The 27,990-nt window shown below is 36.2% G+C and overlaps 3 protein-coding genes and 1 pseudogene across 5 annotated transcripts; 1 reads left to right on the forward strand and 3 right to left on the reverse strand.

Moving 5' to 3' along the window:
- Positions 1-5,176: 5,176 nt before the first annotated feature.
- LOC136998935 (uncharacterized) lies at positions 5,177-7,135 on the reverse strand (annotated as a pseudogene).
- Positions 7,136-10,229: 3,094 nt separating this feature from the next.
- Positions 10,230-20,245, reverse strand: LOC105671816 (uncharacterized). Of its 2 annotated transcripts, none has more exons than XR_010889445.1 (3): positions 18,807-20,245; positions 14,801-16,024; positions 10,230-14,735 (listed from the first exon to the last, which is right to left on the reverse strand). XR_010889445.1 is itself a non-coding variant. In XM_067352318.1 (3 exons), the coding sequence occupies exons 2-3, from the start codon at positions 18,906-18,908 to the stop codon at positions 15,119-15,121; spliced, it is 1,008 nt and encodes a 335-aa protein (XP_067208419.1). In that variant the 5' UTR covers positions 18,909-18,993; positions 20,063-20,245; the 3' UTR covers positions 10,230-15,118. The 2 variants fall into 2 exon arrangements, 1 of the variants encoding a protein (XP_067208419.1); XM_067352318.1 differs by having other exon boundaries at positions 10,230-16,024; positions 18,807-18,993; positions 20,063-20,245.
- A 560-nt stretch (positions 20,246-20,805) lies between these two features.
- Positions 20,806-23,865, forward strand: LOC105671807 (uncharacterized). 2 transcript variants are annotated; one of them, XM_012366265.2, is made up of 4 exons: positions 20,806-21,079; positions 21,934-22,051; positions 22,423-22,506; positions 22,804-23,865. In XM_012366265.2, the coding sequence occupies exons 1-4, from the start codon at positions 20,963-20,965 to the stop codon at positions 23,682-23,684; spliced, it is 1,200 nt and encodes a 399-aa protein (XP_012221688.1). In that variant the 5' UTR covers positions 20,806-20,962; the 3' UTR covers positions 23,685-23,865. The 2 variants fall into 2 exon arrangements, with proteins under 2 accessions (XP_012221688.1, XP_012221699.1); XM_012366276.2 differs by having other exon boundaries at positions 20,926-21,079; positions 21,899-22,051.
- eIF3d1 (eukaryotic translation initiation factor 3 subunit d1) lies at positions 23,856-26,656 on the reverse strand. Its single transcript, XM_012366254.2, has 3 exons — positions 26,343-26,656; positions 26,214-26,259; positions 23,856-25,560 (listed from the first exon to the last, which is right to left on the reverse strand). The coding sequence occupies exons 1-3, from the start codon at positions 26,523-26,525 to the stop codon at positions 24,095-24,097; spliced, it is 1,695 nt and encodes a 564-aa protein (XP_012221677.1). The 5' UTR covers positions 26,526-26,656; the 3' UTR covers positions 23,856-24,094.
- Between the last annotated feature and the right edge of the window lie 1,334 nt (positions 26,657-27,990).

Here is a 27,990-nt window from a genome sequence, read left to right on the forward strand (position 1 = left end):
AACCCAGCCCGACCGACTGACAGAGAGGAGGGCACGAGGGGGGACGAGAGGGGGGCGCATTGCATTCCAGAGAGGCGCCGGCCAGTCTGTGGCACACCTGCGCGTTCGGTTGAATCACGGCGCCTCCGACATAACCCAATCTCGTCGTCCTTCTCCGATTCGTTGTGGCCCCAAGCCGCTTGCTCGCCGCCCGTCCTCGTCCGCCAACCACTTGCACGCCTCTCTCTCTCTTTCTCACTGTCCCCCCTCCCCCCCACCCCGTTCTCCCCGCGCTCACGCTCGGCCTCGTCTCGCGAAGGCGTTGCGCCCGTCTCCGTCCTGTTCACAGCGAACGTACCTCCTCCCGACACGCTGCTCTCTTTCTCCTCTATTTCTTTCTTCCCTTTTCTCTCACGAATATACACGAATATATGCGAATATGACCGCGTGTTTCTCGTGGCGCGAAGCGCGGTGCGTCCCCGCTTCGTGCGCGCCGAACTTGACGATGTGTCTCCATCGCTTCCTTTTCTTCTCTTCTGTTTTCTGTATACTCGCCATTATTGCTTGTTCCATTTTAAGCAGTAGTTTCTCTTTCCTCGCTGCCTCTCCAACCTCTCGAAGGCCTTCTCTCGACTTCTCTCCTTACCGCGCACGCACGCAAGTGCATTAGGCGATAATTCTTAAAATTCTGCTGCCGTGGGAGGACCGACCGTGATATCGCGAGATGTCGGATCAAGATGAACCGCCGCGGGCAGAGCGAGATACGTTGCACGAGAGAGAATGATAGACTTTGAGGGAAATATCGCCGATCTTACGCACAATCGGAGGCGTGCAGGTGTTCATCGTCATCCGTCCGGTGCGTCTCTGTCAGTGCAGCAATCTAAGCCAACCACCGTAGCAACGGCTATGAGCTGACACCTGTTTCTCGCCGACGTATTTGATGATGCGTCGATTGTGTCATGTTTCGGCTTGAAATAATCCAGAGTAGTTGCAGTTAAAAGAACTGAAAATAAAATTCAGTCAGAAATATGCTTATAGAATTATAAATATGTGAATCATATGAAAACTGATTCATTGATACTTGCAGCTTATTAAAATTAATTTTTCTTGATACTATGATCTCATAATCCACTGATTGATATGTTGCTAAATGAGGAAAAATATATTAGAAGAATACAATTTAAAAATATCAATTTTTAAAGAATAAAATAAAATTAACTTATTTGATTAAAATTAGACAAGTTTCGAATATTAATAGAAACGCGTTTGTTAAAACACTCAAATTAGTATTTAAATAGCACATATAACATTTATAATTATCCAATAAACATTGTAATTATGACGCTTGAACTATGTCCATAATTAATTAATGATTAACAATTATTGGGAATTTTATTTGTAATATCTCGCAGCTTAAAAACGAATAGTTCGTCCTTTTTGTGATTATTACTTTCAGAATACTCTATAATTATGGGAAGATCTACGTTATCGCGGAAATCTCTCTTTAATACTATACTATTCGAACGAAACTGAACTAACATAAGAAGATATGGGAGGGGAAATGTGAGACGAGAATTGGACGATTTACGCGAGGAATACGAGGCGACTATGATGCCGGACGGACGGACGTGAGGCTCATTCAGTGACGTGGGAACGTGTGCAGATACCATTCATAAGTCGGCCATATGATGTGTAGAGTGGTAAACACCCGTATGTGAGTTGTGTGAGCTCTTGTAAGTGCGCACCGGTCGAATCTTGCATGAGACTCGCCTCGCTTTGCATTGTATATCGTTATCGGAGCGGCACGGGGCTCCTATCGAGAGCATTAATTATTCACAGCTGTCACTCTCGGTGTGTGCACCCTTTGTGCGAAACATACGTCATGTAAGGAGAAACGTAGCCGTAAAAATTTGTACATTAGACTTATATAAAAGCAAATTTGATGAATATTAATTTGCAGAACATTTTTTGATAAATTTAAAAAATTACATCACGAAACCTTCAGGCTCGTTTCAAATAATGCGAATTTATTATTTGGAAGAAATTGGAATTGCAATCTATTATATTATTTTATCGTTGTGTTTTATTTCTCTATTTTATTCGCCCGATTCCGTCATAAGAGAACTTGCATTTCTTTCTAATGTTTCCCGGTTCTTCGTGAGAAAGTCTAAATCTCACACGTGTATCGTTCACGCTCGAACTGATTTCGTAGCCGTCACTGACACGAACCAAGAGAGCTTCCAAGAGAACCCGCGGTTTCCTTTACAATGAGCGTCGTGGGAGCCTGTTTTCCGTTCTTACATACCTCGTTCTATCGCTTGCGTTCTACCACTTGCGTCCAACTCGTCGTTGTTTTGTTCGGACAACCGTCGTGAAGAAGGACTCAAATTTCAGCGAAGATCGAAGAATGCGCCTCGAGCGATACACTTTGGGACCTTTTTCATAAAAAAAAGTCTCTTGAACGATGAGAGATTTCTGGAAGAATAAATATACATTAATCTCTCGAAGCGCTCTCGTAGCTTATCGACGACATGCACACTTAAAGAAAGAATTATTTTCACCTTCGATAAGAAATGACATTTCGCGTATCAAATTTCCGATGACGAAATGCTCAAATGCTCAAAATGTATATAACATTTTTTATATATAACTATAAAAGGTTAATCACACATATATAATGGAATATAAATTTAAAAAATAAATTTTATTTAAAACGTCAGAATTATTAGTCTTTTTCTTTGACAAAAGACATTAACAAACGATAATAAGCTTCGTCTGCTGATAGCGACGGAATCATCAGTCAATCTTCGTGACGAGATTTCATCACATGATGCGATGAATTCCCGATTCAGAGTGCTAGCATACCTGTGTGGCACACCTGTACGAGCGAGCCCAGGTTTATCGCCGTGGCAGCCTAGGTAGCCACCTGTGCACAGGCAGAGATGGTCGCACAGGTGTCTTTTAAAGCATTTCATTAATTACAAATGGATAACCCTGACGTGGGTTCTTCATGGTAGCTTCAGCTGTCGTCATTTCGCGCTTTATACACCTTGACAAATCAACAGATTTGCTCGCTTTGTTTCCGAGCGCCGTGAAAGCAGGCAATTTCCTCGAAGACAAAATCGGACGGAAGTAGAATCGTATAACGTGGACGAATGTGTTTGGCCACGGAATAGGAAAAGAATGTGTAGTGATGCAATCGTTGCGAATGCGGTGGCGCAATAAATACCAACGATATCAGCAGGGGATCAAGGTGATCAAATGGGGTTTGTAGACGAAATCGAATGTCTGTATGTTAAAGGAAAGAATTTCTACGCTTTTTTTCTACAGCATTCTTATTTTACTGCTGCATTGACGTTTGTAAATTGCGAATCGTTGCCTTTGTCGAATCTCACGAGGCGTTGTCAATATCGTATGTTCTGAACAACATATTTAAATATCTGTGCGTGACTCTTGGTTAAAAAATTCAGAGCAAAAAATTCCTAGACCGTAAGTGTAGAGCATCAGTGGCTTAAGGTCTGTTTTTTATAGCTGAACTGGCTGCACTAGTTCAGAGTTTATCTTTCTCCTTCCAATGTGGAGGGAAAAAGATAAACTCTGAACTAACGCAGCCAGTTCAGCTATAAAGAACAGGCCTTTAGTTTACACCAATTGTTTAGTACGCGTACCAAATACTAAATCTGTTTCTCCGATAGGTATAAATCGTTTAGTGTAAAATCTACACCAATCAAAGAAGCTGATTTAGTATTTGGTACGCGTACTAAACAATCAGTGTAAACTAAGCCATTGTCATCTGCTGTTGAAAAAGCGGTTCGACTTTTTGTTTGTTTTTACGTGATTAAGAAATCATCGTTATTTAAGGATTGCTATTTCAAGTCGGTGATGTTTTTGCGCTCGAAAATGAATGCACGCAATGGCGCACCCATGGGGAAAGGGGGTTAAAACTCCCCCCAAAATTTAATTAATATACCTTATTTTTTTATTAACTTAACGGCAAAAAGTAAAAAATCTGTAGTTAAATAAAATGCGTTCAAACATTTGTATTTTTTGTCTGTTATTAACTATAGTCACAACTTTAATAATTCAAAATTTACGCCAATATCCTTGCACACAAATAATTATGATAGTTTCTCCAGCTATACTGCTGTTCGAACGTATAATATCTACTTTAAGATATTTATATTGTAAAAGGATTTAAATAAGTTACTTAAGAAACATCTAGCAGCCACACATATATATATATATATATATATATATATATATATATATATATATATATATACATACAAAGTGTCTCGTAAAGACCGTAACAACGCTTAGGGGTATATTTCTAAGATAATTCTGAGCAAAAAATCTCAATACCAAAATACTCAGGGTCTAATGGTTTTTGAATTAGAAGCATTGTTGTACACACCTGAGCGCGTAAATTTCAGGCTATCTTATTCGCTAACTTTAAATGCTTCTAATTCAAAAACCATTACACCCTGAGTATTTTGGTATTAAGATTTTTTGCTCAGAATTATCTCAGAAATATACCCCTAAGCGTTGTTACGGTTTTTACGGGACACCCTGTATATATATAAACAAATTTTCTGATTATTTAAGCAATCCAGTTAATCTGATTATTTAAGAAAAACCAAGAAAACTTGATATCAATTTATAATTATGCTACTATAAAAATAAATTGTATTTTTTATCAAACGATGTAACATTTTTATATTTTTTAGTGTGCAATATAAAATTATCCTGACTTTTGGGCTGTGTTCGAGAATAGGTTTGGTTACTACCAGTAAAAATAGTTCTGTTGGCAGCAGTGAAATTTACTGTTCTTTTTGTCCCGGCAGTAAAGTCCAGCAGTAAAAATTGATCGATGAAACAATAAATATAGAATATATTTTAAAAGTATATTTTAATAAGATTGGTAATAAAATAATAACAGCAAAAAATTATTAAAATAATAAAAAATTATTTTTGTAACAGACTTTGCGATAAAAAAAGCACAAAAACGAATGTTTTAAATAAAATTGAAGCCCGATATTTTATATTATTTGTTTGAAATGTGAGTTGCAATAGATGCGGACATATGTGTGTATGTATATTATTGTATATTATGTTTTATTATTCCTATAAGCCCGTTGTGATAGGTTTTTTTTTTTTTGGTCGCTCGAACTATTGAAAAAATGAAATTTTGGAGAATTATGGGGACCTCCTTAAGATCATATTATAAAGGCCACAAAATCATATATCAGTTCTGTTTCATTTTGTGTATGAATTTTAAACCCCCTACCTTCGGGAAAAAATATCTTAAGTGTGCCACTGAATGCACGATTGTTTGCGATCACAATCTTTTCTTCTGGCTGAAGGCCTACGCCGTGTTTGTGGGGTTGTTGCCCTACAACCGTACGACCGTTCCATTGACTAAAATAAGTGTCAACTACCAAAGTGACATTGAGTTATGTTTTATAGCGAGACAATCGGATTTTAGCATCGGCAAAAGGCGTGACGACGATTCGGTTTAAGAAATTTTTTTAAAGGAATCAAATAACATCGGGTCCAGAATATATTATATACAGGGTGATTCAAAATAACCTGATGTCCTTGCAATGCCATATTTTTTAACAAATTCTGAGACAATTTTTTTTTTACAAAATTTTGTCCAAGGCTTAGTTTTCGAGTTATTCACTCTTAAAAAAGGCACGAAAGATCGATACTCGAATGTATCGAAAGTCTCGAAGTTTATTGTTGACACTTTTCCGCGTCGCTGATTGGTTATCTCGATGCAAAGATTAACAGTTCGATTAGTATCTCGATGCGAAGGTTATATATAATACAAGTAAGGGCGGTATTCATAGTCCGTTCTTATATTCAAGATCGTCTTAAGCACGAACTTATATTCGCTCTCTTCGTCGGACACAATCTATGTGTGACGAAGAGAGCGAATATAAGTCCGTGCTTAAGACAATCTTAAATATAAGAACGGACTATGAATACTGGCCTAAGATTATTAAAAAGGTAATCTATCTGAATCATCCGTGCACGTAAATATGCTTTGATATGCAAGAAGAAGAGCGACAAATCATTTCTGTGCGCCATTCTTGCACCATTTTTTTCCAGGCCGTTTTTAATGGACGAAAAAATGCTACGTCTAAAGGTTGCATTAGATGAGTAGCATTTGGATATAATGCTATTAATTCGATATCATTTTGAATACAAAATTGCGATAATGGCATTGTTAAATGGGAACAATGACCGTCAACATACAAAATAACAGGACGAAGAATCTAATTTTGTAAAAACCATGGATGAAATATATTGCTTATATATTCAAAAAATATTTCCGCTGTCATCCAGCTTTTATCAGATTTTCCAACGCCCCAACCATTTAGTATATTTTAAGAAATACTATATGGATTTCGTTGATAGGGAAATAGAATCATAGTAGGAGGCAATTGACCATTAGCATTTGTCATGAAAAGAACAGTCAAACATTCTTTGTCGTCATTTTGTGTAAAATTATATACGGCTTTATCGCCCTTTTTTACTAGAACGCGTTCTCCTTTTGGACAAAGAAAGAATGCTGATTCATCGCAATTAAATATTCGAAATTTATCAATATCGATGAGATTAAGTTGTTCCAAATGTTGCTTTACTTCTGTAAATCATCCTCGTATTGCTGTTTCTGTTACAGATGCTCGACTATGACAAAGATTTTGTGAAATTCTTGATGTAACTTCTGGATGTCGTTTTAGAAAGGATTCGTACCAATGACGTCCAGGTCGTCCATCCTTGAATGGTGTATTTCGTGCCAAATTTTTTATCAATAATTGCACACTATTAATTAATTGACTTTTTACAATAGGAAAGCCTCGCTGACTAAGATGCATAATCCATTTCACAATTTCAGCTTTTTCATCTTTAGTTAAAAATGATGTCGGACCAACATTTTTCCCAATTGGCAATTTTCCTTTGTATTTATACAAAAGTGTAGTTCTAGGTATTCCCATAGTTTTACTTCAGCGCTCGGAATTAGTTGCACATTTCGGGCCAATTTCCGAGACGACGTCTCCTGTTCCCCCACTACTGCCCGGCCGCTGGAGCCCGAGCCGCCGATAGCTCTGGCTCAGGAGCGTTTTATATTAGAAATAGGCTGGATTGTTTAGGCATCTTTCAAGAAATCGTAACATTTTCTTCATTACATAAATAATGTTTATTTTTATTAATACATAATATATATATATTTAATTATTAATAAAAATAAACATTATTTATGTAACAAAGAAAATATTACTATTTTCAGAGAGGTACCTCAACAACCCAGCTTATTTCTTATATAAAACGCTCCTGCGCCAGAGCTATCGGCGGCTCGGCCGCCAGCGGCCGGGCGGTAGTGGGGGAACAGAAGGCGTCGTCTCGGAAATCGGCTCGAAATGTGCAACTAATTCCGAGCGCTGTTTTACTTACATTGCTGATAGTTTTTCCAGAACGGACAGCAGTAAGAGCTTTTTCGAGATCATCATCTGAATATTTTCTTCTTCTTTTTTGAGTTGCCATGTTTCTAATTAAAATTGTTTAAAATAATTCCATAAGTATAAATATACTTGTTACTTAAATACATTTGTAATAGAAAATAATAGATAATCATTGGAATATCATAAATTGGTGAAATATCACAAATTGGTGGAATATGACAAATTGATGGAATATCACAAAGAATCATGAATGCCTTAATACTTACCGAGCAAGACAATTTATATTTAGATAGGAAATCAATCTAAGAATTACCACAATAGAAGAAGAACGTATACTCTTAGCGGTTTACACTCGCTTATGTCACAATTAATTAATAGGTTAGGATTTCTATCGACTATCATAAATTGGTACAGAATCATAAGTGTCCCTATTACTGACTTAAATATGACAAAGTATAGATTAAAAACTTGTACTTGTATTAATTTTTTAAATTCTGGAAGAATAAGTTACAATATTAATGCTATTCCTTAATTAAATAATGATTGATATTTATAAATGACATGTCTTCTTTAAAAATAGGAATGTTTTTATCCTTTTATATCATATTTGTTTCGATTGTCAGTAATAAAGACAAGTAAATATTTTTAGTATTGATTAATGACATATGCTATTAATTTAAAAAAATTTGTATTTTATGACGTTTTCAGTTTACTCACAAGATTCTTTAATATTTATTTAACTTGTTGGCTCATTTTTTATTTACTTTTAGTTTAATAATAGCTAGAATCAATTGACGAAGGGACCGTCGATATAGTCGTCGCCTCTTAAGATTTTAGTGAACTGCTCGATTTATTACCGTTAGCAGCATAGACTTAGTTTACACCGATTGTTTAGTACGCGTATCAAATACTAAATCTGCTTCTTCGATAGGTATAAATCGTTTAGTGTAAAATCTACACCAATCAAAGAAGCTGATTTAGTATTTGATACGTGTACTAAACAATCGGTGTAAACTAAGCCATACACTGAGAAAAATATCCAGCGACTCTAATCGGAAAAAACCGTTTGAACATCTTATTCGATTGATTTTGATTGGATTTGGGGCTATTCGATGAAATGATGGATGCCTTTATCCGATGAAATAAAATTTCCAATGAAATATGAACGGATAATGAGCTGCGATTTACTTATCCGTTTAAATTGATATATAATATGATCGGACATTGCACTTGATCGGATAAAAATAAGGTATTTTTTCCGATCAAGCTGAATGTCCGATCTAATGTACTATATCCGATTAAAATATTATCCGATAAAGTGTAATATCCGATGAAATACAATTTATCCGTTCAGAAGTCCGATGAAATACATGTGTACACATTTCGAAGTCGCACTGGTAACTCGATTGTGATTGGTCGTGCTAACAGTCGTACCGATGGGCCCAGCGTGCATGAGCCTGTACTCTATTGTCTCGTGTTCGTCATCGAAGCAGCGTGAAGGCAGTGTGACGCAATATTGTGTGCAATATTTTGTATATAATAGTGTATTACGTGTCAATTATTAAGAAGTGAAAGAAATGAATTGTAATACAGTTAGAACTGTTCTTGAAGAACTCAAAGTAGAAGAAAAAGTGATACAAATTAATATTAATATTAATTGGTATATTTAAGGGGAAAATTCCGATCAGATTCCGATTAGATCTATTGATCGGACATAATATAATCGGACTATTCGTTCAAAAAGTAACAAACGGATATTTTAGATCGGATATTTTCTAATCGGAATTTTCTGATCGGATATTTTTGATCGGTTATTTCAGTCTTCATCGGTTATTTTTTCCGATTGAAGGGATCGATAATATCCGTTTGTTACTTTTTGAATGGATTTTCCGATCAATTTTAACCGGATTTTTCTTTCAGTATACTTATTATAATTATAATATTTTAGCGTTTATAAAAGTGCTTAATTTTATTCAAAATTAGTTATAATAGATAATATGTATAATTTGGTATACCAACATATTTTTTAGAATAAACATGATCTATATTGAGATATATATTGAGAAAAAAGACACAATTGTCACAAATTGGGACATTGTCACTAATTGGGACATTCACCTTACATGAGTAAAGAAGCGTTGGTAATGACAATCAATAAAAGTAGTTTTTGACTAAAGAAACGCATCCTCTGATAATACGTGTAGTACATTATTTGTAGTTAGTTAAAATATATATGTGTGAGCCATGGACCGTCTTGAACGGTTCGTCAAAACTATGTAAAAGAAATTAGAAATGTGACATGTGTCCACGTTAGTGAGTGGGACTCGACTCCTTCGAGACTCGAAAGAGTCGAGTCCCACTCCTTCGAGACTGCACCTTCGAGACTACATACATATTATCAGAGAATGCGTTTCCTTAGTAGAAAACTACTTTTATTGATTGTTATTACCAACGCTTCTCTACTCATGTACTAAAAATTAAAAAAAAATTTTTTTTGTATTACACTAAAAATGGCCACGTCCCTTGGCCGAAACGTCTGTAAAAATTTGTAATAAAAATGAATTTTTGAGCAAATCGACCCAGCTCTTGCTCTATTGGCTTTATATTAAAACGATTTTTAATTTAATTAAGGAAGAGCAATAACCTAATACTATTTGTAATTTAAAAAAATGTATTTTTTGTTAATAAGATTGGTAATAAAATAATAACAGCAAAAAATTGTTTAAATAATAAAAAATTATTTTTGTAACAGACTTCGCGATAAGAAAAGCACAAAAACGAATGTTTTAAATAAAATTAAAGCCCGATATTTTATATTATTCGTTTGAAATGTGAGTTGCAATAAATGCAGACATATGTGTGTATGTATATTATTGTATATTATGTTTTGTTATTCCTATAAGCCCGTTGTAATAGGTTTTGTTTTTGGTCGCTCAAATTATCGAAAAAATAAAATTTTGGAGAAATATGGAGGCCTCCCCTGGTGAAAAATATTCTCAGAATTTTTCATAAAAATTTTCAGATTTTTTACAAAAATTTTGTAACTTTTTCAGAAAATTTTAAGATTTTTTATATAAATTGGCACACTTTTCAGAAAAGTTCAGAAAAGAAATAAAAATATATGAAAATATATGAATAAATTCATTATTTCTCATATTTTTCAGATCTGTATATATTAAAGCCCGTGTCCACGATGCAAGAAATTGGTTCGAGTTCTTGGCCCAAAATGGTTGGATTGCTTCAAGAAATGTGTAACCAATCAACTTGCTGTTTTTCCATAAGAACTTCAATTTAATTGGCTATACATTTCTCGGACCAAGAACTTGGACCAATTTCTTGCATCGTGGACACAGGCCTTTAGAAATATCAAATATTTTTACAAGTTGAAAAATATACGATTTATCAGCTTTTATTTTTCTACCTTATCTTTGAATGCATTTCATTTAGCAATGTAAAAACGTGTCATTCTATATTTATTTTCTAATAGATATCGAACATAGAATGTCACGTTACATGTTAATACATGTTTTATTCTGTGTTTGACATCCAATGAAAAAGATAGAATAGAAATATATACTTGCGTTAATTTGTACCGTTAAATGAAATACTCAAAGGCAGGGCAAAATATGGAAGCTAATAAATCGTAAATTTTTTTAGAAATATTCCGTTAAATAGAATACAGAAAAATGTACCTTATTACAACACATATTCACATACATATACATTTAAAAATTCTATAAAAAATATATAATAATTACAAATATTGAATTTATTACATTTTATACATAATAAATATAAAAACCGCTTATGAAATATAAATTGTAATTATAACATATTATTGGCAAAAATAATTTTCATAATAATTATTATTATAACGCTTGCAGTTATACAGCTATCGAACATTATTACATCAGATTCCGTAATCTTAAAAATCCTGGCTAATAATTTTTTTTTTTTTTTTTAAATAATTTTCTAAAAAATGTTTAAAAAATATGAATAAATAAGAAATTTTTTCTCGGAATTTTTCATAAAATAAAATTATGAAAAATTCTTAAAATTTTCTAGAAAATTATGAGATGTTTTTTCACCAGGGTCTTTAAGATCATAGCATAGAGGCCACAAAATCGTACATCAGTCCTGTTTGTGTATGAATTTTAAACCCCCCACCCCCGGGACAAAATATTTGGTTTGAGAATGCACGCATTGTATGTGATCACAACTTTGCTTCTTGACCTGGCTGAAGGATACCACCTGGCAGAAGGTTCCTTGCCTGTAGGGTCGTTGCCCTATTGGCAAAAGGTTCCTTGCCTGTAGGGTCGTTGCCCTATTGGCAAAAGGTTCCTTGCCTGTAGGGTCGTTGCCCTACAACGACCGTTCGATGGATTAAAATAAGTGTCAACTACCAAAGTGACGTTGAGTTATGTTTTATAGCAAGACAATCGGATTTCAGCGTCGGCAAAAGGCGTGACGACGATTCGGTTTAAAAAATTTTTCTAAAGGTATCAAATAACATCGGGTCCATGAACCAAGGAATATATTATATATATTATAGGAAATATATTATATATATTATAGAATATATTACATATTATATGATATACAGAGTGTTTTAGATCAAACGCAGATCCTTGAAGGGGTGGATAGATTTCGATAACGTGAATAAAAAATGTCCGTACAAGAAAATTGTGAGGTCAATAGTTTTTGAATAAAATGCATTTGAAGTTAACCAATCACGAAGTTCGCATTTTGCGCCGTCAGAAGAATTTATTTCTTATACACAAGCGATTGTTTAAAACAATTGAGTTTTATTTTAATATTTACTAATATGATAGTGTTAATAATAATTTTTAACAATATGTAATTGATGTGGCAGAATGTATTGCAAACGAGAATGATTCATGCCGCGCTGCTCCTGACGGCGCGAAATGCGAACCCCGTGATTGGTTAACTTCAAATGCATTTTATTCAAAAACTATTGATCTCACAATTTTCTTGTACGGACATTTTTTACTTACGTTATCGAGATCTATCCACTCCTTCAAAGACCTGCGTTTGATCTGAAACACCCTGTATAATATAATATACAGGATGTCCCATTTTAAATTACGCACTTGAATATCTCGTCAGGAGAGCCACCAATCAGAAAATAACCCTCACAAAAGTTGTTGGGTTCGGAGGGGGACATCGGATGATGACATTGGTTTAACCTAGGGTGTACATGCCAAGGTCATATGGAGGTCAACTTTGTTTTTTTAAATAAAACACCCTATTTTTGATTCCAAAATCTAATAGCTGGTGTCAAGAACTTTTCAAAACACTATAATGAAGTTATTTTTTATTAAGTACTTTTCGAGTTATGAGGCTTGAAAGTTACAGCATTTTGACATAAAATACAAAATATCTTGTAAAACATTCAATTTTTGGGAATTTTACCTTAATTTTTATGCATACTTTTATGCATAAAATAATGAGACGAATCAATTGGTGTAAAGAAAACACATTGGTTTAAAAAAAAAAATGTTGAAGTTTTAGATGGGTGAACAATAGAAAACACGACTATACACGTTGCATGGTATAACTTGACTGACTTATTATTAGCTTCTTACAAAAAGAAAAAGGTGTCCGCGAAGGGGATAACAATACGAGACGCCTAACGGCTTAAAAACAAAACACTAATACAAGGAGCGCTGCAGGACAGAGATATCCTATTCATATAAAAGAAAGCAAAGTAGCGCGAATTATAAGGATAAGACACACAAAATGTGAGAGCTTTCAATTAGTTTTAACAAAAAAGTATACAGTTGCATGTTGCAAATTACATATTTTTTCTTGAAAGCAACTATGTGTTTTCTTTATACCAATTGATTCATCTCATTATTTTATGCATAAAAGTATGCATAAAAATTAAGGTAAAATTCCCAAAAATTGAATGTTTTACAAGATATTTTGTATTTTATGTCAAAATGCTGTAACTTTCAAGCCTCATAACTCGAAAAGTACTTAATGAAAAATAACTTTATTATACTGTTTTGAAAAGCTCTTGACACCAGCTATTATATTTGGAATCAAAAATAGGGTGTTTTATTTAAATAAACAAAGTTGACCTCCATATGACCTTGGCATGTACACCCTAGGTTAAACCAATGTCATCATCCGATTTCCCCCTCCGAACCCAACAACTTTTGTGAGAGTTATTTTCGGATTGGTGGCTCCCCTGACGAGATATTCAGGTGCGTAATTTAAAATGGGACATCCTGTATATAGTATATATCCTATATATTATATAATATATAGGAAATATATTATATATATATATTATAGAATATATTATATATTTTATAGGAATATATTATATAGCCAGCGGGGTTGAAGCCAGAGGGGAAAAACTAGCCGACCAAGATGGCTGTGGGTAACCCGTGTAAGTAAACAAGCGCGAAATTTATAACATATGAATATTATTCATTATACAAGCGCCAAGCCAAGATTAAATTAATAACACCGCCATTTTTCTAGCCGACCAACATGCCGTTGCATGATTTCCCCCTGCCGCTCAGGCTTCACTTCCCCCCGCCAATAAGACCACTTATCGCTCTGTCCATATATTCCTAGGTCCATTGTCAGGTCATACAAAACGAGCTTCTCTCTCCCATTTTGCGCGATCAATAAGCACATTCACAAACACCTGTCTCTCGTTGCTGAAAACTGTGATTATTTTTGGTCTTCGAGCTTAAAATAACCGAGATGTGTCGTACGCTAATTTCTTTCGTGCAAAGGACAAATGTAACAAAGGGCAATTTTACGTTCAATTATCGCGCATTACATTACGTGCGTAATTTTCTTCTGCGAAGAAAAAAAAGGAGCAAATATAAATCGAGTGGAAATAGCAGAGCGTTCTCCGCGGGAAGAATTTCACGACGCTCGCACGTCGATGTGCACCTGGCTGGTATTTGCGGGATTAATCCGCTGCATTCGTGAGAGTGTTGCCGAGACGCGTGATGCCTGGGCATTTCTTTGCATTCTTTCCCTCCGCCTCACGCACAGAGTCCGCGACGGGTCCCGGGTGGGTTTCGTCCCTCCCACACGACGACCACCCGATCGTCGATCTTTCGGGTATTTCTCTTTCTTTCTCCTCCGTCAGAAATTCCTTTCCGATTTATCGTGCATCCACACGAGCAGCCGTAGGCCTATTTATCTAGTTGAAATACACGATCTTGCTTCGTGGACCAAGTCTGCCACTACCTGCCTGCTACCGGCTGGTAGAATCGTTTCGCTATACTCGCCGGACACCTTCGAATGCACGAGCAATTAGTTTGATGTGTTATTTTTTTAATAGAGAGCAGTAATTTTTTTACCTTTCCGAAATAAAATTTATCTAATTAAGTGAGACCTGAAATAACAAATTTAGATGCGACGCTCTTTCGGATACCAATCTCGCTGCAGAATACATAAAACTCGTTTTGCAGACTCCAAATTATCGTAGTAAACGTTGGCACGCACGGTTTCAAGAGACAGACTCAATTAAGAACTAGAAATCGGAGTATCGCGCAGAACGAAGAGTGAGAAAGGCCAGGGAGATTCGCGAAAAAATCGCGACAGAAACATGTACGCGTATTGAAGCGACAAAAAACAAGAATACACACCGCCGTCTGGCAGTAAGAGAAGACGGAGGCTTAGATAGGAGCGCATAATAAAAGTACGAGAGAGAGAGAGAGAGAGAGAGAGAGAGAGAGAGAGAGAGAGAGAGAGAGAAACAGAGAGAGAAAGAGATTCTCAAGATGAAAACGGAGAGGAGGAAGTGGAGAAGAACAAGAAGCCGGCTGAGAGATACAGGTAGATATATACATACGTATAGATTCAGATGAGGCGCAGAAGACGAAGGAGGAAGAGAGCGGGAAGGAAAGAAGGAGGACGAGAGAGAAGCACGAAAACGAGGAGGTAGGTGCCGGCGGTACCGTGCCTTTCTTCCCCTTGCCACCTTGTTCGCCATGGTCGGAACGGCCGGCCAAAGCGGCGGGGGGTAGCGGAATGGTCCATAGTGTGTGCGATCTCTCGTCGACGAGGTCTGCGACTGGTGTCCAGAGGGGGGAAGGGGGAAAGGAGGGAGCCGCGGCATCGAGGAGGAGGGGGAGGGGAGGGGGAGGGGACCTGGCGACAGACTGGCGGGCGCGCACCTGCACTCGCTCAGCCGCAAGAGAGCCGACACAGTCAGGGGCGCACCTACCAGGCGGCGCAGACTCCGGACTCCACGGACGAAGGAGATACAAATCACGCCGCGGACTGGAGAGCCGGTGCATTCTTCGGTCCGCGCTCTTATCTCCCACACTGGCGCACAGCCCCGTTCCACTTTCAGAACTCGCCCGTCTCATTTTCCACTTTCTTTTTATCTCTCGCCGTCCCACCGCGGCTCCTCCCGGCATTGTCTTCCTCCTTGCGAGACGCCCGTCTTCCTTTCGCAGCGCGTTGTCGATATATACGCCCGCGAGGTATAATCTTTCCGAGTGGCGCGAGTTATTCGAGAAGATATCTTCGCGTCTCACGGGTTTAATTAAAGCGAGGATCCGCAGATTGTCCCCCAGCTGAAAGATAGAAAATGTATTTCATTCAATTTTTCTACAGTTGACGATATAATTGTATTTTCTTAACATAATAATGTGTTCGATAGCGTGTCTATTTATTTTATGTTCAAATAGCAAAAGTAATTTTTTCTCGCACTCTTAAAGTTTCTGGAACTCGTTGTGTCTTGTTACGGACTGTCCGGAAACTTTATGCCTCGTAGATACGATGAAGAAAAATGCAAAATGATTATGTTCATTGAAAATTAACTGCCGCGAACGCCGAAGGAACGTCTGCGCTACGCAGAACTAATTAATTTTATGAAGGATTTTAATAACACTGGCTCTGCTGTCGAGAACGCGGTTTATCGTCGCTGTTAATTCTGCGCATTGAGAGGCACTGCTGTTTTGAAATACATTCGCGTTCACGCGCGTAGAAAGTTCCGAGTCGATGCTCGTCCCCGAGCTTAGGCACTTTGCAATTAGCCGTAATGTTTATTAATTACCCGACGCACGTGGTAGATTCCGTATAATTAGACAGCTGATTTCTAGTCGCGCGTTCTTTTTCACTCTATGCAATCCTTTTGTGCGGCCTGCGTCTCTTACAAAACTCAAAGATTAGCACATTAGCGTGGACTGACGAGAAATCAGCTATGCGCTGAGAAATTAATGACATGCGCAACAAAGAAACAATTTTCTTTCAGTTCACAGAATAATGCGCACTATACAAAACTTAAAAAACTCATCTACGCGCTCCGTATAATAAATTTCAATCTAGAAATCTAGAAATTATATCTAACAGAATTAACGACATTAATTATGTGCGCAAAAAGAGGCCAAACATGACTTGCAATAATTGAGATTTTGATAGCCAGATAAGAGTCCGAAAATATGAGAACATAAATAAAATAAACGTTAAAAAAAAGAACGAAAGCGATATCATCTGTTTATCTGGCGTACACGTTACTTTACAACCGAGTTCGTTCATCAATGGAAATTCTTAAGAGCATGTACGTCGATTAACACGATAAATAATGTGAATTCATTCGCGCCATTGCAGATCACCTTCGGCGGTATTCTTCAGCATTTCATCATGCGCGTTTACATATGCATGTCTTAAAATTCAGGTCACCGATGGCTTCGTGCAGTTTGCTCAGAAATAAGTAAAGTCTCATAATCTCGAATATATTTTTCCGTATAAACCAAGGTTTTCTTCGTGCAATTTTTTAGATATAAAATCATCTGAAGTCAATAACTTCTCGATTTTAAATTATTAATTATCATTTGGAGTAAAGCTGACGGAACATCTTTATCCATAATACATGATGCATCGCAGGATTATTATATAGCGGTAAGTTAAGATATAAACTTCTTTCGAGATCGATACACTTTAATAATGTCGTCTCTAGTAGACGAATAAAAAATTTCTGTATGAAATACAGTATATTAATAATTTTCGCACTTACAACCAGCGATGGCTCTAGATGCTCTCTAATATATATTAATTTGATATCATCACACGAGCCTATCCTTATAATAATTTTATAAACTTCTCTTTTTTTCTAAAAATCTTCCTTTCTAAATCCCGTCAATTGAGCCGGAGAAGGCTCGAGAAGCAATAAAGCGACCATCTTTGATGGAAGGACGTTCATGAATATGAATCGGGAAAGCAATCGCGAAATGAGCGACAGGACGAACCGTTGTAAGCCGTTGCGCGCGATTATGATGTAAGCCCGATTTATTCCGGGCGCATAATGATCGCCGGAGCGGAGTGCGCGACGAATACCTTCACTTTTCACTTCTGTCACTATTGTCCGTGTATCGCGGCAAAATCCTGCTCATTTTCCTGCACGGCATGCGAGATTCCGCGTACACGTCTGACCTTTTCGGTAGATATTTATAAGATCCGTGACGACCGTGATTTTAACGCGAGGTCGTTATGCAAATCGCGTAAGACCCTTCTACTTTATTGCGTTCGTTAAATATCGGGGCTTACGCGCTCGCGGTAGCGCCGCGGCCGATTAGCCGAGTGGCTTTATCTTCCAGCTTTATCGCATTCGACAAGATCAGCAAATTAACAATAAAGTTTAAGCGGTTTATATTGCAATCGTGTCGAGAATAATTACGTTATACTTAATGTTTTTGTACAAACAAGAAGTAATATTAATCTTAATTTTAAGAGAATAAAATTTAATTAATTTTAGAGTTCAATTAATGTAAAATTAAGACCAATACTTTCAACGAGATTCTAATTGTCGTACTGATGCAAAATCAGACTTGTAAGATATGAAATTGCTAATGCTACAAAGGATTGAATGTTACAAGAGATATTTCGAAAGTGCTGGGAAGTAGGATCTGTTTTTGTAGTTCTACGCGTGAAAATTATAATGCAAAATATAAAAAGTGGCAGAACTCAATCGTCCGTAACGCGCGGAGAGTTAATCAGGGCTTACAAGGCGAAACGGAAAAATGTAGGCGATGAATATGCGGTTTCGTTCGAGCGGCAAAATTTATTGCTGCTTTCAGAATTGTCACACGTGCTTAACAGATAACGGTGTGCTCGCCAGGAGATATGTAAGAGATTAAAATGTCACCGTCGCCAATATGCATATTCGCGAACTGACATACATTTTTTTTAATTTTAAAAAGGCACACCCGGTCACTGCGAATCAGATTATAAGTCTTTGAAAAATATTGCAATATATTGTAAAATATTATAAAATAAATAGCGTGTTTTGTAATAACAGTATATTGTAAATTTATAAGAAACAAAATTATAGAAATAAAACATGAAAAAGAAACTTACGTAACTGTTTTTGGATGCAGAAGGATGTGAACATTTCCGGATTAATTGGACAATTGAATGGTAAACACACCTGGCGTAATAATACACGTGTATGTGCCGCATTGCTGTGTCGTGGTGAACTTCGTGATATCGTAAGCACTTGATAACCGTATACACATTAATCTTTCCTCGATGTGTGTGCAACGAGCTAGAAAACAGATAGAAAACATAAGTGGTAGGTAGATATTGGACCGTGATGCAGCATTTTTCGGACAACACTTTGCGTTGTAAATATTTTCTGACGATGGCACAGTTTCGCCGAGTGTAAAAGTCAACTTATGCTGAGTCACGATTCACATGGAACTTTAGAAAAAGATACTTAAGTTTTTGTAAAAGTTTGAATTTTTCCGAAGAATAAAATATAGAAACACGTATGTTCAAATAGCATTCGACTTGTGTCGTAGAACAGTAATTGTAAAATAACGCTTTAAAAAGTAACTTAAAAAATTTAATAATGTCAATATCATTTCTTGCCAAAATTATAAATTTTCTGGTAAGTTTTTCTTGAAATTTACACAATCTTTCCCCCACTGATGCGTATGATAGCTGTACAATAGAAAAAGATTAGAAGATTATTGATAAAAATGATCGAATCTTACTGATAAAACATCACAAAATTGTACATTACGCGATATGTGCACGTTTCGCCTTGATAAATTCGTGCGAACAAAAAAACTACGCATAAAATATGTACATTAATTAAAAAATTATGATATATAGAAATTTCTAAAATTAGTACATTTAATATATCATTCATCGCACATGATTGCAAAAAGATAACGCAAATATGAAAAAAATTTATTTCGCTAAAATTGCAAACATACGATTAAATAAATTGTTTGCAGTACCGCAAAGAAGAATCGCAAACAGAGAGGACTGAAAACTCTCGTCAAGGAACACCCGTTAGTGTAACTGCGTTGATATATTTGAGCGTGCATGTATATGGAAGCATGTACGTGATTATGGAGAACGATCGTTTCGTCTTTTGAACACGTGTGTCTTTATCAGCAGTCATTTTTCTCGTGAGTCACGATAACGGTTTTGCGAAGTGGTTTGTGAAGCATAAATTTTTGCGAAGCATAATTTTCGCTTGGTGATCTCACGGCCTCCTTTGTCAGTTTCTCTTCGTCATTTTTTTACATTTTGCAAAGTCCAATGCAAACTTATTTATATTATTATAACCAACATAACATAACCTAAAACATAAGATGATATACCTTCTGTTACCTTGCTACTAATGCAATCTCTAATCTTCTATTTGAAATCTGAAAAAAAAATTAATATTCTTCAACTAAAATCAGCAAAACAAGTCCGTCGAAAGCAATTCTTATCAAATACAAAACTACAAATTTTCTAAATATTTAAATTATTAATAGAAAATCGAACAGGATGTACATATATTGATTTATAGCTTTGTTCGGGATTCACTGGGGTCCACGGATCCCGCAGAACGCTTCGCGCAGTACATGTATACGCGATTCTCAGTTGTGTGCGGCTCGAGATCCGTGAACCCCTGTCTACAATATGGCGTCACTAGTGCGAGCATATCGAAGTCAAATCGAATGCGAGTTCGATTCGAGTTTCAATAATCGATCGAACTTCATTCTTTCCGATTGCTCGAAACTTTTCTGTCGAAAACAATTGATTGCAGCTATCGATTACTCGCACTAGAATTTAATTCGATACATTTTAATAATTTTTAATATTTCAAATATGTGAGATAAAACAAGATTGAAAAATTAGAGTGCACACAATAATAAATAACAATTAATTATAAATTATGAAATTAATCGATAAATGTTTTAGGTACTTTTTTAACGATTTTTAATTAACAATCACAAATATCAGATAAGCGTTCAGTTAAAAAATGTATTCACGTTTTATCTTATCTCTATGTTATCTTAATGTTCTTGCATTGTTTTGCATTTTTCTGAGATTTTATATCAAGTTAACAAAGATTACAACAGATAAGTTGATTTATTTCGTGTGATATTTTTTTCAATATCTGAAAAACATGTTTTGCGTTATTCAATATACATTCTTCATTACACATTGTGCATCTCATCTACAACATAAAAATGTGAAGTCGTATAGAGGTTACTGTAAGTTGTTCACTAATGATTGAGTCAGTCTCTAAAATAAGCTCGGCACGAAAAGACGTAGGTTCACAGGCCAGCAGCATGTCTTACGGTGCAGTGAATGAGAATATTCTCCAATACGCGAAAGAAAAAAATGTAAGTAAATAAGAAGAAGGGAAGAAGAATCTTGGAGAAGAATGTTTCATTCTTTCTCATCATATCTATATTCAATCGTTATCAGTCATAATAACATTTAATTATTATATTACTTTATCATGTAATCTAGTAACGTTTAGACAACGTTTGCACGTAATTAACGATATCATTTATTATTTGTCATATTTATTTAATGCCATGATGTTTCAAATACAGTAGCGATCAATGAAATGTACTCAGCAGGATTCTTCGAAATAATCTGTCTTTGATAAGTACTGTAAGGATGGGAAGAATTAAATTAGGTTTATTTAGGTATATAGTTAACACGAGTTAGGAATTAATTCAAGTTCATACTTATTTTCAAAAAGTGTCGTGCAGTATTTATAAAAATGGCAAATCATTGAAAAATGACTGAAAGGGAAAAATCACAAATATCACAACATATTAGTTATTATTAAAAAATATTAATAATTGTTATAATTAATTATTTGTTCCTATAATTTTTATTGTTATACGTGTGAAATACAAATTTATTAAGCAAGTATTATTTCTATTGTATATTGTCCTATTTTTATAAATATGTAAAAATATATTAAAACAATTCAACTAAAATGTTCTAATCAAAATTATGGATCGTTAATAATGCCCTTTAATATAAATTTTATGATTTAGTACAGTACTTTGCTTCAGAGTTTAAAGAAAACAATAATTTCGGTGAATATATTTCATTGACCGTTACTGTATATTATTCCTCTTTCAAAAAACTTCTAGATACGAAAACAGTTTGATGTCAAATAAGTTTAAATAAATGTTTCATAGGGGCGTTAAATAAGAGTTAAGTATATGATTACTAGGCTATTATCGTTGATTTACGGAGCGACACGCTCACAAAGCCAACTGCAGCAATGAGGAAGGCTATGTTTGAGGCGGAAGTTGGAGATGATGTATTTGAGGAAGATCCTACAGTAAAAGGTAAAAAAAAAAAAATGTATGTATAAAAATTGTGTTTATGACAAAAATCTCTAACTCAAGTTAACCTGTAATCTCAAAAACAATTACCATATAATGGAAAATGTAAGATTAAAATTTATATTAAATTTTAAATGAAAAAGTGGTAAATCAATAAATCATGTCAGTGCGTAATCAATTACAGTGCCTTCATATTCTCTGGTTATTTTTATCGAAATCTATGGGCAATCCAGAAAAAAATTTACTTTTTAATTTTTTGTATAAAATTATAATCTTGCCAATTTAGTCGTAATTTATTAGCTAGCCTGCATATTTTATTTGACTCGTGTAATATATGTTGCTAGTATTAGTATATATTTTGTACTGTCTTTCAGAATTAGAAAAAAAGGCCGCAGCCTTACTTGGAAAAGAAGATGCGCTCTTTGTTAGCTCTGGTACGATGGGAAATTTGATTGCCGGTAAGAACTTAAGAATGACTTGTACAACCTATATATTTTTTTAAAACTAATATTAAAGAACGAATAAAAATTACATACCTATTTAACATCGTTAGAGTGACAAAAGAGGTACTTTCAGTTGCTACAGTAGTTACAAAATTTTCCTCTTTTCCTCAGAATTCTAGATGATTTTTACCCTGTTAGAAAAAATTAAACTGTCTTCTGTATATTTATTCAAACATTATATATTTAAATAAAATATTATACTTGCCTCTCTCAAATGAAATATTACACTATCACTCCTGTTTCCCTTTTCAGTCATGAATCATTGTAACATTCGCGGCAGCGAGGCTTATTGCGGAGAAGAATCACACGTGTTTCTTCACGAACAGGGTGGCGCAGCGCAAGTAGCCGGTGTGACTCTTTGCATGCTGCCCAACAATGAAGACGGCACGTTCGACCTGAAGAAGCTTGAAAGCGCGATTCGCACGGATCGAATTCACGAGCCAATCTCAAAATTGGTTCTTGTAGAAAACACGATTAGCGGAAGAATCGTTCCTCAATCATGGATCGAGGAGTTGACGGCGGTGGCAAAGAAGCATGATCTCAAAATGCATTTAGATGGAGCGCGATTGTGGAACGCCTCAGTCGCGTCGAAGATCTCGGCGAAGGATCTAGTCGCTTCATTCGACTCGGTCACTTTTTGTCTAAGCAAAGGATTGGGTGCTCCCGTGGGATCGGTGTTGTGCGGGAGCAAGAGCTTCATTGCTGATGCGAGGAGAAGGCGCAAGGTATTGGGCGGTGCGATGCGGCAAGTCGGTGTGATAGCCGCGGCCGGACTCGTCGCTCTGGAAGAAACAGTACCGCAATTACTTGAGGATCACAGAAGAGCATTGGCAATCGCACGGGCAATTAATCAGTTGAATTCCAAGATATTTCAAGTAAATATGAAAACCGTGCAGACTAACATGATATTCGTGAATTTAAATACCGAGAGCGGTATTTCCGCCGTGACTCTGATGAAAAGGCTTCATCAAGTAGATGATTTCGACGAGAATGATAGGACAATAGTTCGATGCATAGCTCTGACGGAAAAATTACTCAGAATAGTTCTTCACTACGACATCGACGATTCGATGGTGAACGCTGCTATATGTAAATTAAAATATGTCATCAAGCAGTTAGATCCCCAAGTATAGATATCTAAACTCCTTCGCAAAATCCTTAAAAAAAAAATACCTATGAATTAAGAATAAATTAGATTAGAATAAAATTATAATAGAATTCTGCATTTTGCGTATGCATTATAAGAAATAAAACAATGAATGTATTAAGATAATGCATGAGTAATTAGATTATAGTTCTTCACATAAAATTAAATAGTGTACTTATATTTTCTTCCCATCATTTCACATAAATTTATTGATTTCACAGAGGAATAGCCAAAACTTTTTCAATAGTTATTTCTCAAATTTACTCACCAAAATAATTATTCGAATTTTGTATATATGTGTATATATAAAGAAAAAGTTATATAAACATATTATATATAAACATAAAAGTCCAAGTAATCGCATAGTTGAATGATGGGCGTGATTAATGCTGCGGCTTAACTCTGAAATGCGTCGTTAACAGGTTCGTCATCGTCTTCATCTTCCTCGCCCTCACTTTCAAAGGTATTGTCGGGAATATCGTACAACCGAATCATAGGCTTGTTCGGGTCCTTCATTATCAAGTATTTGCCGTCTTTCTGCTTCATGCATATGTCGATGATACATCTCAGAATACCCCATGCATTGTCCATGTTCAAGTTGATCTGCGTGGCGAATTCGTTCGGCTTATACTGCTGAGTACCGAGAATTACGTGCTTGCTGGAGTCTCGCACGATAGCGCGCGATACATAGCCAAATTTCAGCTGATCTGAACCAGCTAACAACGCCTGTACCGTCCATTTCGCGAGTTTACAGGCATTGTTGCGTAATTCATTAGCCAATACCGCTCCGCGTTGTGTGTCGAGCTTCTGTCGCCACTCAACCCCATTGGCCAGCTTCGAGTCCCACTCGTTCAGCGCCTTAATCGTCAAAAATTGGTTCTCGTTGTTCGGTCCTTGCATCACGGCATCGTGCTCGCAGCGAGCGACGAGCACTATGCCGTTGTTGAGGTCCCACTTGCGATAACGGTAAGCTACGCTGGCTACATCGCTCTCCTCTTCCTCCGCAATAAAAGGATTGCCCTCTTCGAATTTATAACGCGGCTCATTTGACTTGAGTACCTGCTGCGAAAAGTTGTGATTAATGAAGGTTGCCTCGAGCGCTAGATTCCTAGGTGAATTGAGCGTGTTGCCGTCATCTTGCGGCGGCTCGACGCTGGTTTCGTTCACCGTCAGTAGATCGAACTCAGTGTTATCGCGCTTGTCGAAGAACAATTTGTCGCCGATCTTCTCGATGACGATGTCCCACGAGTAATTGCTGCGCGTGCAGCACATAATGGTGGCCAAGATCGCGTCGGTGGCATAAACGTTGCCCTCGGTCTTCGACAACTTACGAACGATCGGATCATCGGTGGTCGTGACTGTGTGAAAGATACGATCAATTCTCTGCAACGGTTTCTCGCTCTTGACATTTACACGGTCATACGTCTTGTCGTAATACTCGAGCGAGCCGCAGCACAGTATGTCTTCGCCATCTTTTACACCAGGCAGCGAGAGCTTAGCCAATCGAGGGAAGTCCATCTCTTCGATGGTGATCCAGTCAGGTCGCACCGTGACGGAGGCATCTCGAATCTTGATAGGCGGTTGATTCTTATGATTGCGCAGACCTTGCTGTCTACCCCAACGTTTCGTCTGCCCCTTACGCTCTCGTTCGCGCAACTTGAGTTTCCCTAACTGTTGCATCTGACTCAACGCGCCGCGTTGACCGCCACGACCACGCATGTTACGTTGATTGTGACGGAAGCGGCCGCGCTGATAAGGCGGTTTCTGCACTCGAGTTGTATCCACCAAGTGGAAGGTAGTCTCATCTTCATCGTGATAATAGGCATATTGACTACCAGAACCGAATTGCGATGTATATTTGTCTAAAAAAAAAAAAAATATTTCTTTTTGCCATCACAATACAATGCCTAATGTATTACATATCCATATTAAGAACATGTTATAAAATTCTATTCGTTTCACATATCTTAATTAACATTATACATCTAATTTACAAATAAACAGTAGTAGAATAATATACATATATATTTATCAAATTAAGAAAACATTTTTATATTCTCTCAAACATTGTACATTCCATATTGAATGTAACACAACATGTTAATACAATACTGATGAAATAGAATTAACTATCTTATACATATACTGTAACAAATAAATTAAATAACTATAGATAGTAATTTATTTTATGACAGTATTTTAAATATGGGTGCAATTCAAAGTTAAATATTCAACATAATTAACATATTTATGAAAATCCTGCAAACTTTCAAATTTCAAATGTGATATGAAAAGTTATACTGATTAAAATTTGTCATAATATATGAAACATAATATACATTAAATAATCTTATTCAGTCTTCTTTCCAATTTAAATTCAATCATGTAAATAAAATTTCCATCATCAATCAAATAAAACATGCACTGAAAATGCCAAGGAGGCTTTTGACAATTTTCTGAGAATCACGGAATTTTGAGGTTAAAGCACACGCGAATGATAAATGAATATACGTACTTGGAAACTTTTTGTCTTGGAAGGCCGGTGTAGTCCAGTCGGAGATCTACAAAGTACAACAAACAAAAGATGAATGCGCGTGTTTGTAGTTTATACAAAAGTGAAGATGTTCACGCCTTGCATGCTTACCTTGCCCAACCTGTCGCCTTTGGAAAATGGCTGGTAAGGAATATCCTTAAACTGATCCGGCAACTCGCATGGACCCCAGCCGTCCGGGTTGTGCTGAATTGCCGGCGCCTGAAAGTGCGCTACCTCCTCCTTCTGTACGACACTAGGATCATCCAGTACCACTACGTCTGTCCCTTCTGACATGTCGATATACGATTGAACTTGTTCCGCATCGACTCGACCCGACGACAATTTACTTGACACCACTTGGAACGACGGACCTAACACGAGTAAAAGTTTCCGCTACCGGAAATCCTGTCCACGACATCTTGCCAACAAGACTGCCAATCTTTATTTTGAATAAAAGTCTACCAACCGTTGAAATTGTTGAAAATTAAGTTACTATTTTATGTGTCCAGTGCTGAGCTTTTTGATTAGTGGCCACTTTAGGTCTATATAGTTGGCCCCCCTCCTAACGCAAATCGTAAAAACATTTATATATTCGGATTGTACATCGTTTGTACCATTGAGTAAAAAGAAACAGGAGGGAGCATATACTAGCCAGGACTAGGTAAATCCGCGGACGGATGTACGTCATGGCAGCCATCTTGAGCGACCACTTTTTGAAAGTGAGAGGGAATGCTCGAGCATAGCGGCAAGCGGCATACCGTACGCCGTACGCATTAATATGCAGTGTATAGTCTTTTATGCAACAATGTATGGAAATAAATCAAAATGGTATACTGTAGAGCTTGTGGCATAACAGCAGCAGCTCGAAATCATGGAATAACGTTTCATCGGTTAGTATTATCAACAATAATGAGATTTTTATTTTGGAGGTTATAATCATATGTATAGTATTGTAAAATTGTAGATTCACAATAATTACTAAATAATTTTCACTTACAAACAGGTTTCCGAAAAATCCGGATCAAAGAAATGCATGGATAAATTTTTGTAAGGACGAAGGATTCAATATAAATTTAGATTTTAGATTTTAACATTGCTCTTATGGAAATACTGCACGAGTGCAATCCCAATGAAAAACGCCATTAAAATTTGGTATTATTGTTGCATATTATAGTTATTTTCTTTTAATTGTACATTATTTCCTAATTAAACATAACAAGTCATTCAATATTGGCGCCCTTGAGCGGCCATCTTGAGCGACCACTTTATATAGTCACTTCCGTCCGCACTTTTACGACCAAACGCTCCTTCCTGTTTCTTTTTACTCAATGGGTAATTTAAGCGTGCGGGGGGGACTGCTTTCCGCCATATTGATGTAGCGGATCTCACACAGAGATTCTGTGTCTGTGACATGGTTACACTCGTGTAGTGGTGCCACTAGACATAACGAGTGACAAGCGTAAAGAGGTTAGGCGGTTTTATTATTGTTGTACTATAAATTTTATAAAATACTTTAACTTTTATTACTCTGAGGCTCTGCATACAGTAGACAAAATATTAGAAATAGCAATAAACATTTAATATTAAAAAGAAAAATTATTTTACATCTAACAAGAGAATAAAATATATTAATTAGTTCTAATTCTTATTCCTTAATTTTTGCATTAATTTTTTCTATTTTTTTTATTTTTAAAATAAATAATTCCAATTTCTTATTTCTAATATTTAATAATTATTCCTATTTCTATTTCTTAGACTG

This window comes from Linepithema humile, chromosome 3 (assembly GCF_040581485.1).
Source record: "Linepithema humile isolate Giens D197 chromosome 3, Lhum_UNIL_v1.0, whole genome shotgun sequence".
Lineage (NCBI taxonomy): Eukaryota > Metazoa > Arthropoda > Insecta > Hymenoptera > Formicidae > Linepithema > Linepithema humile.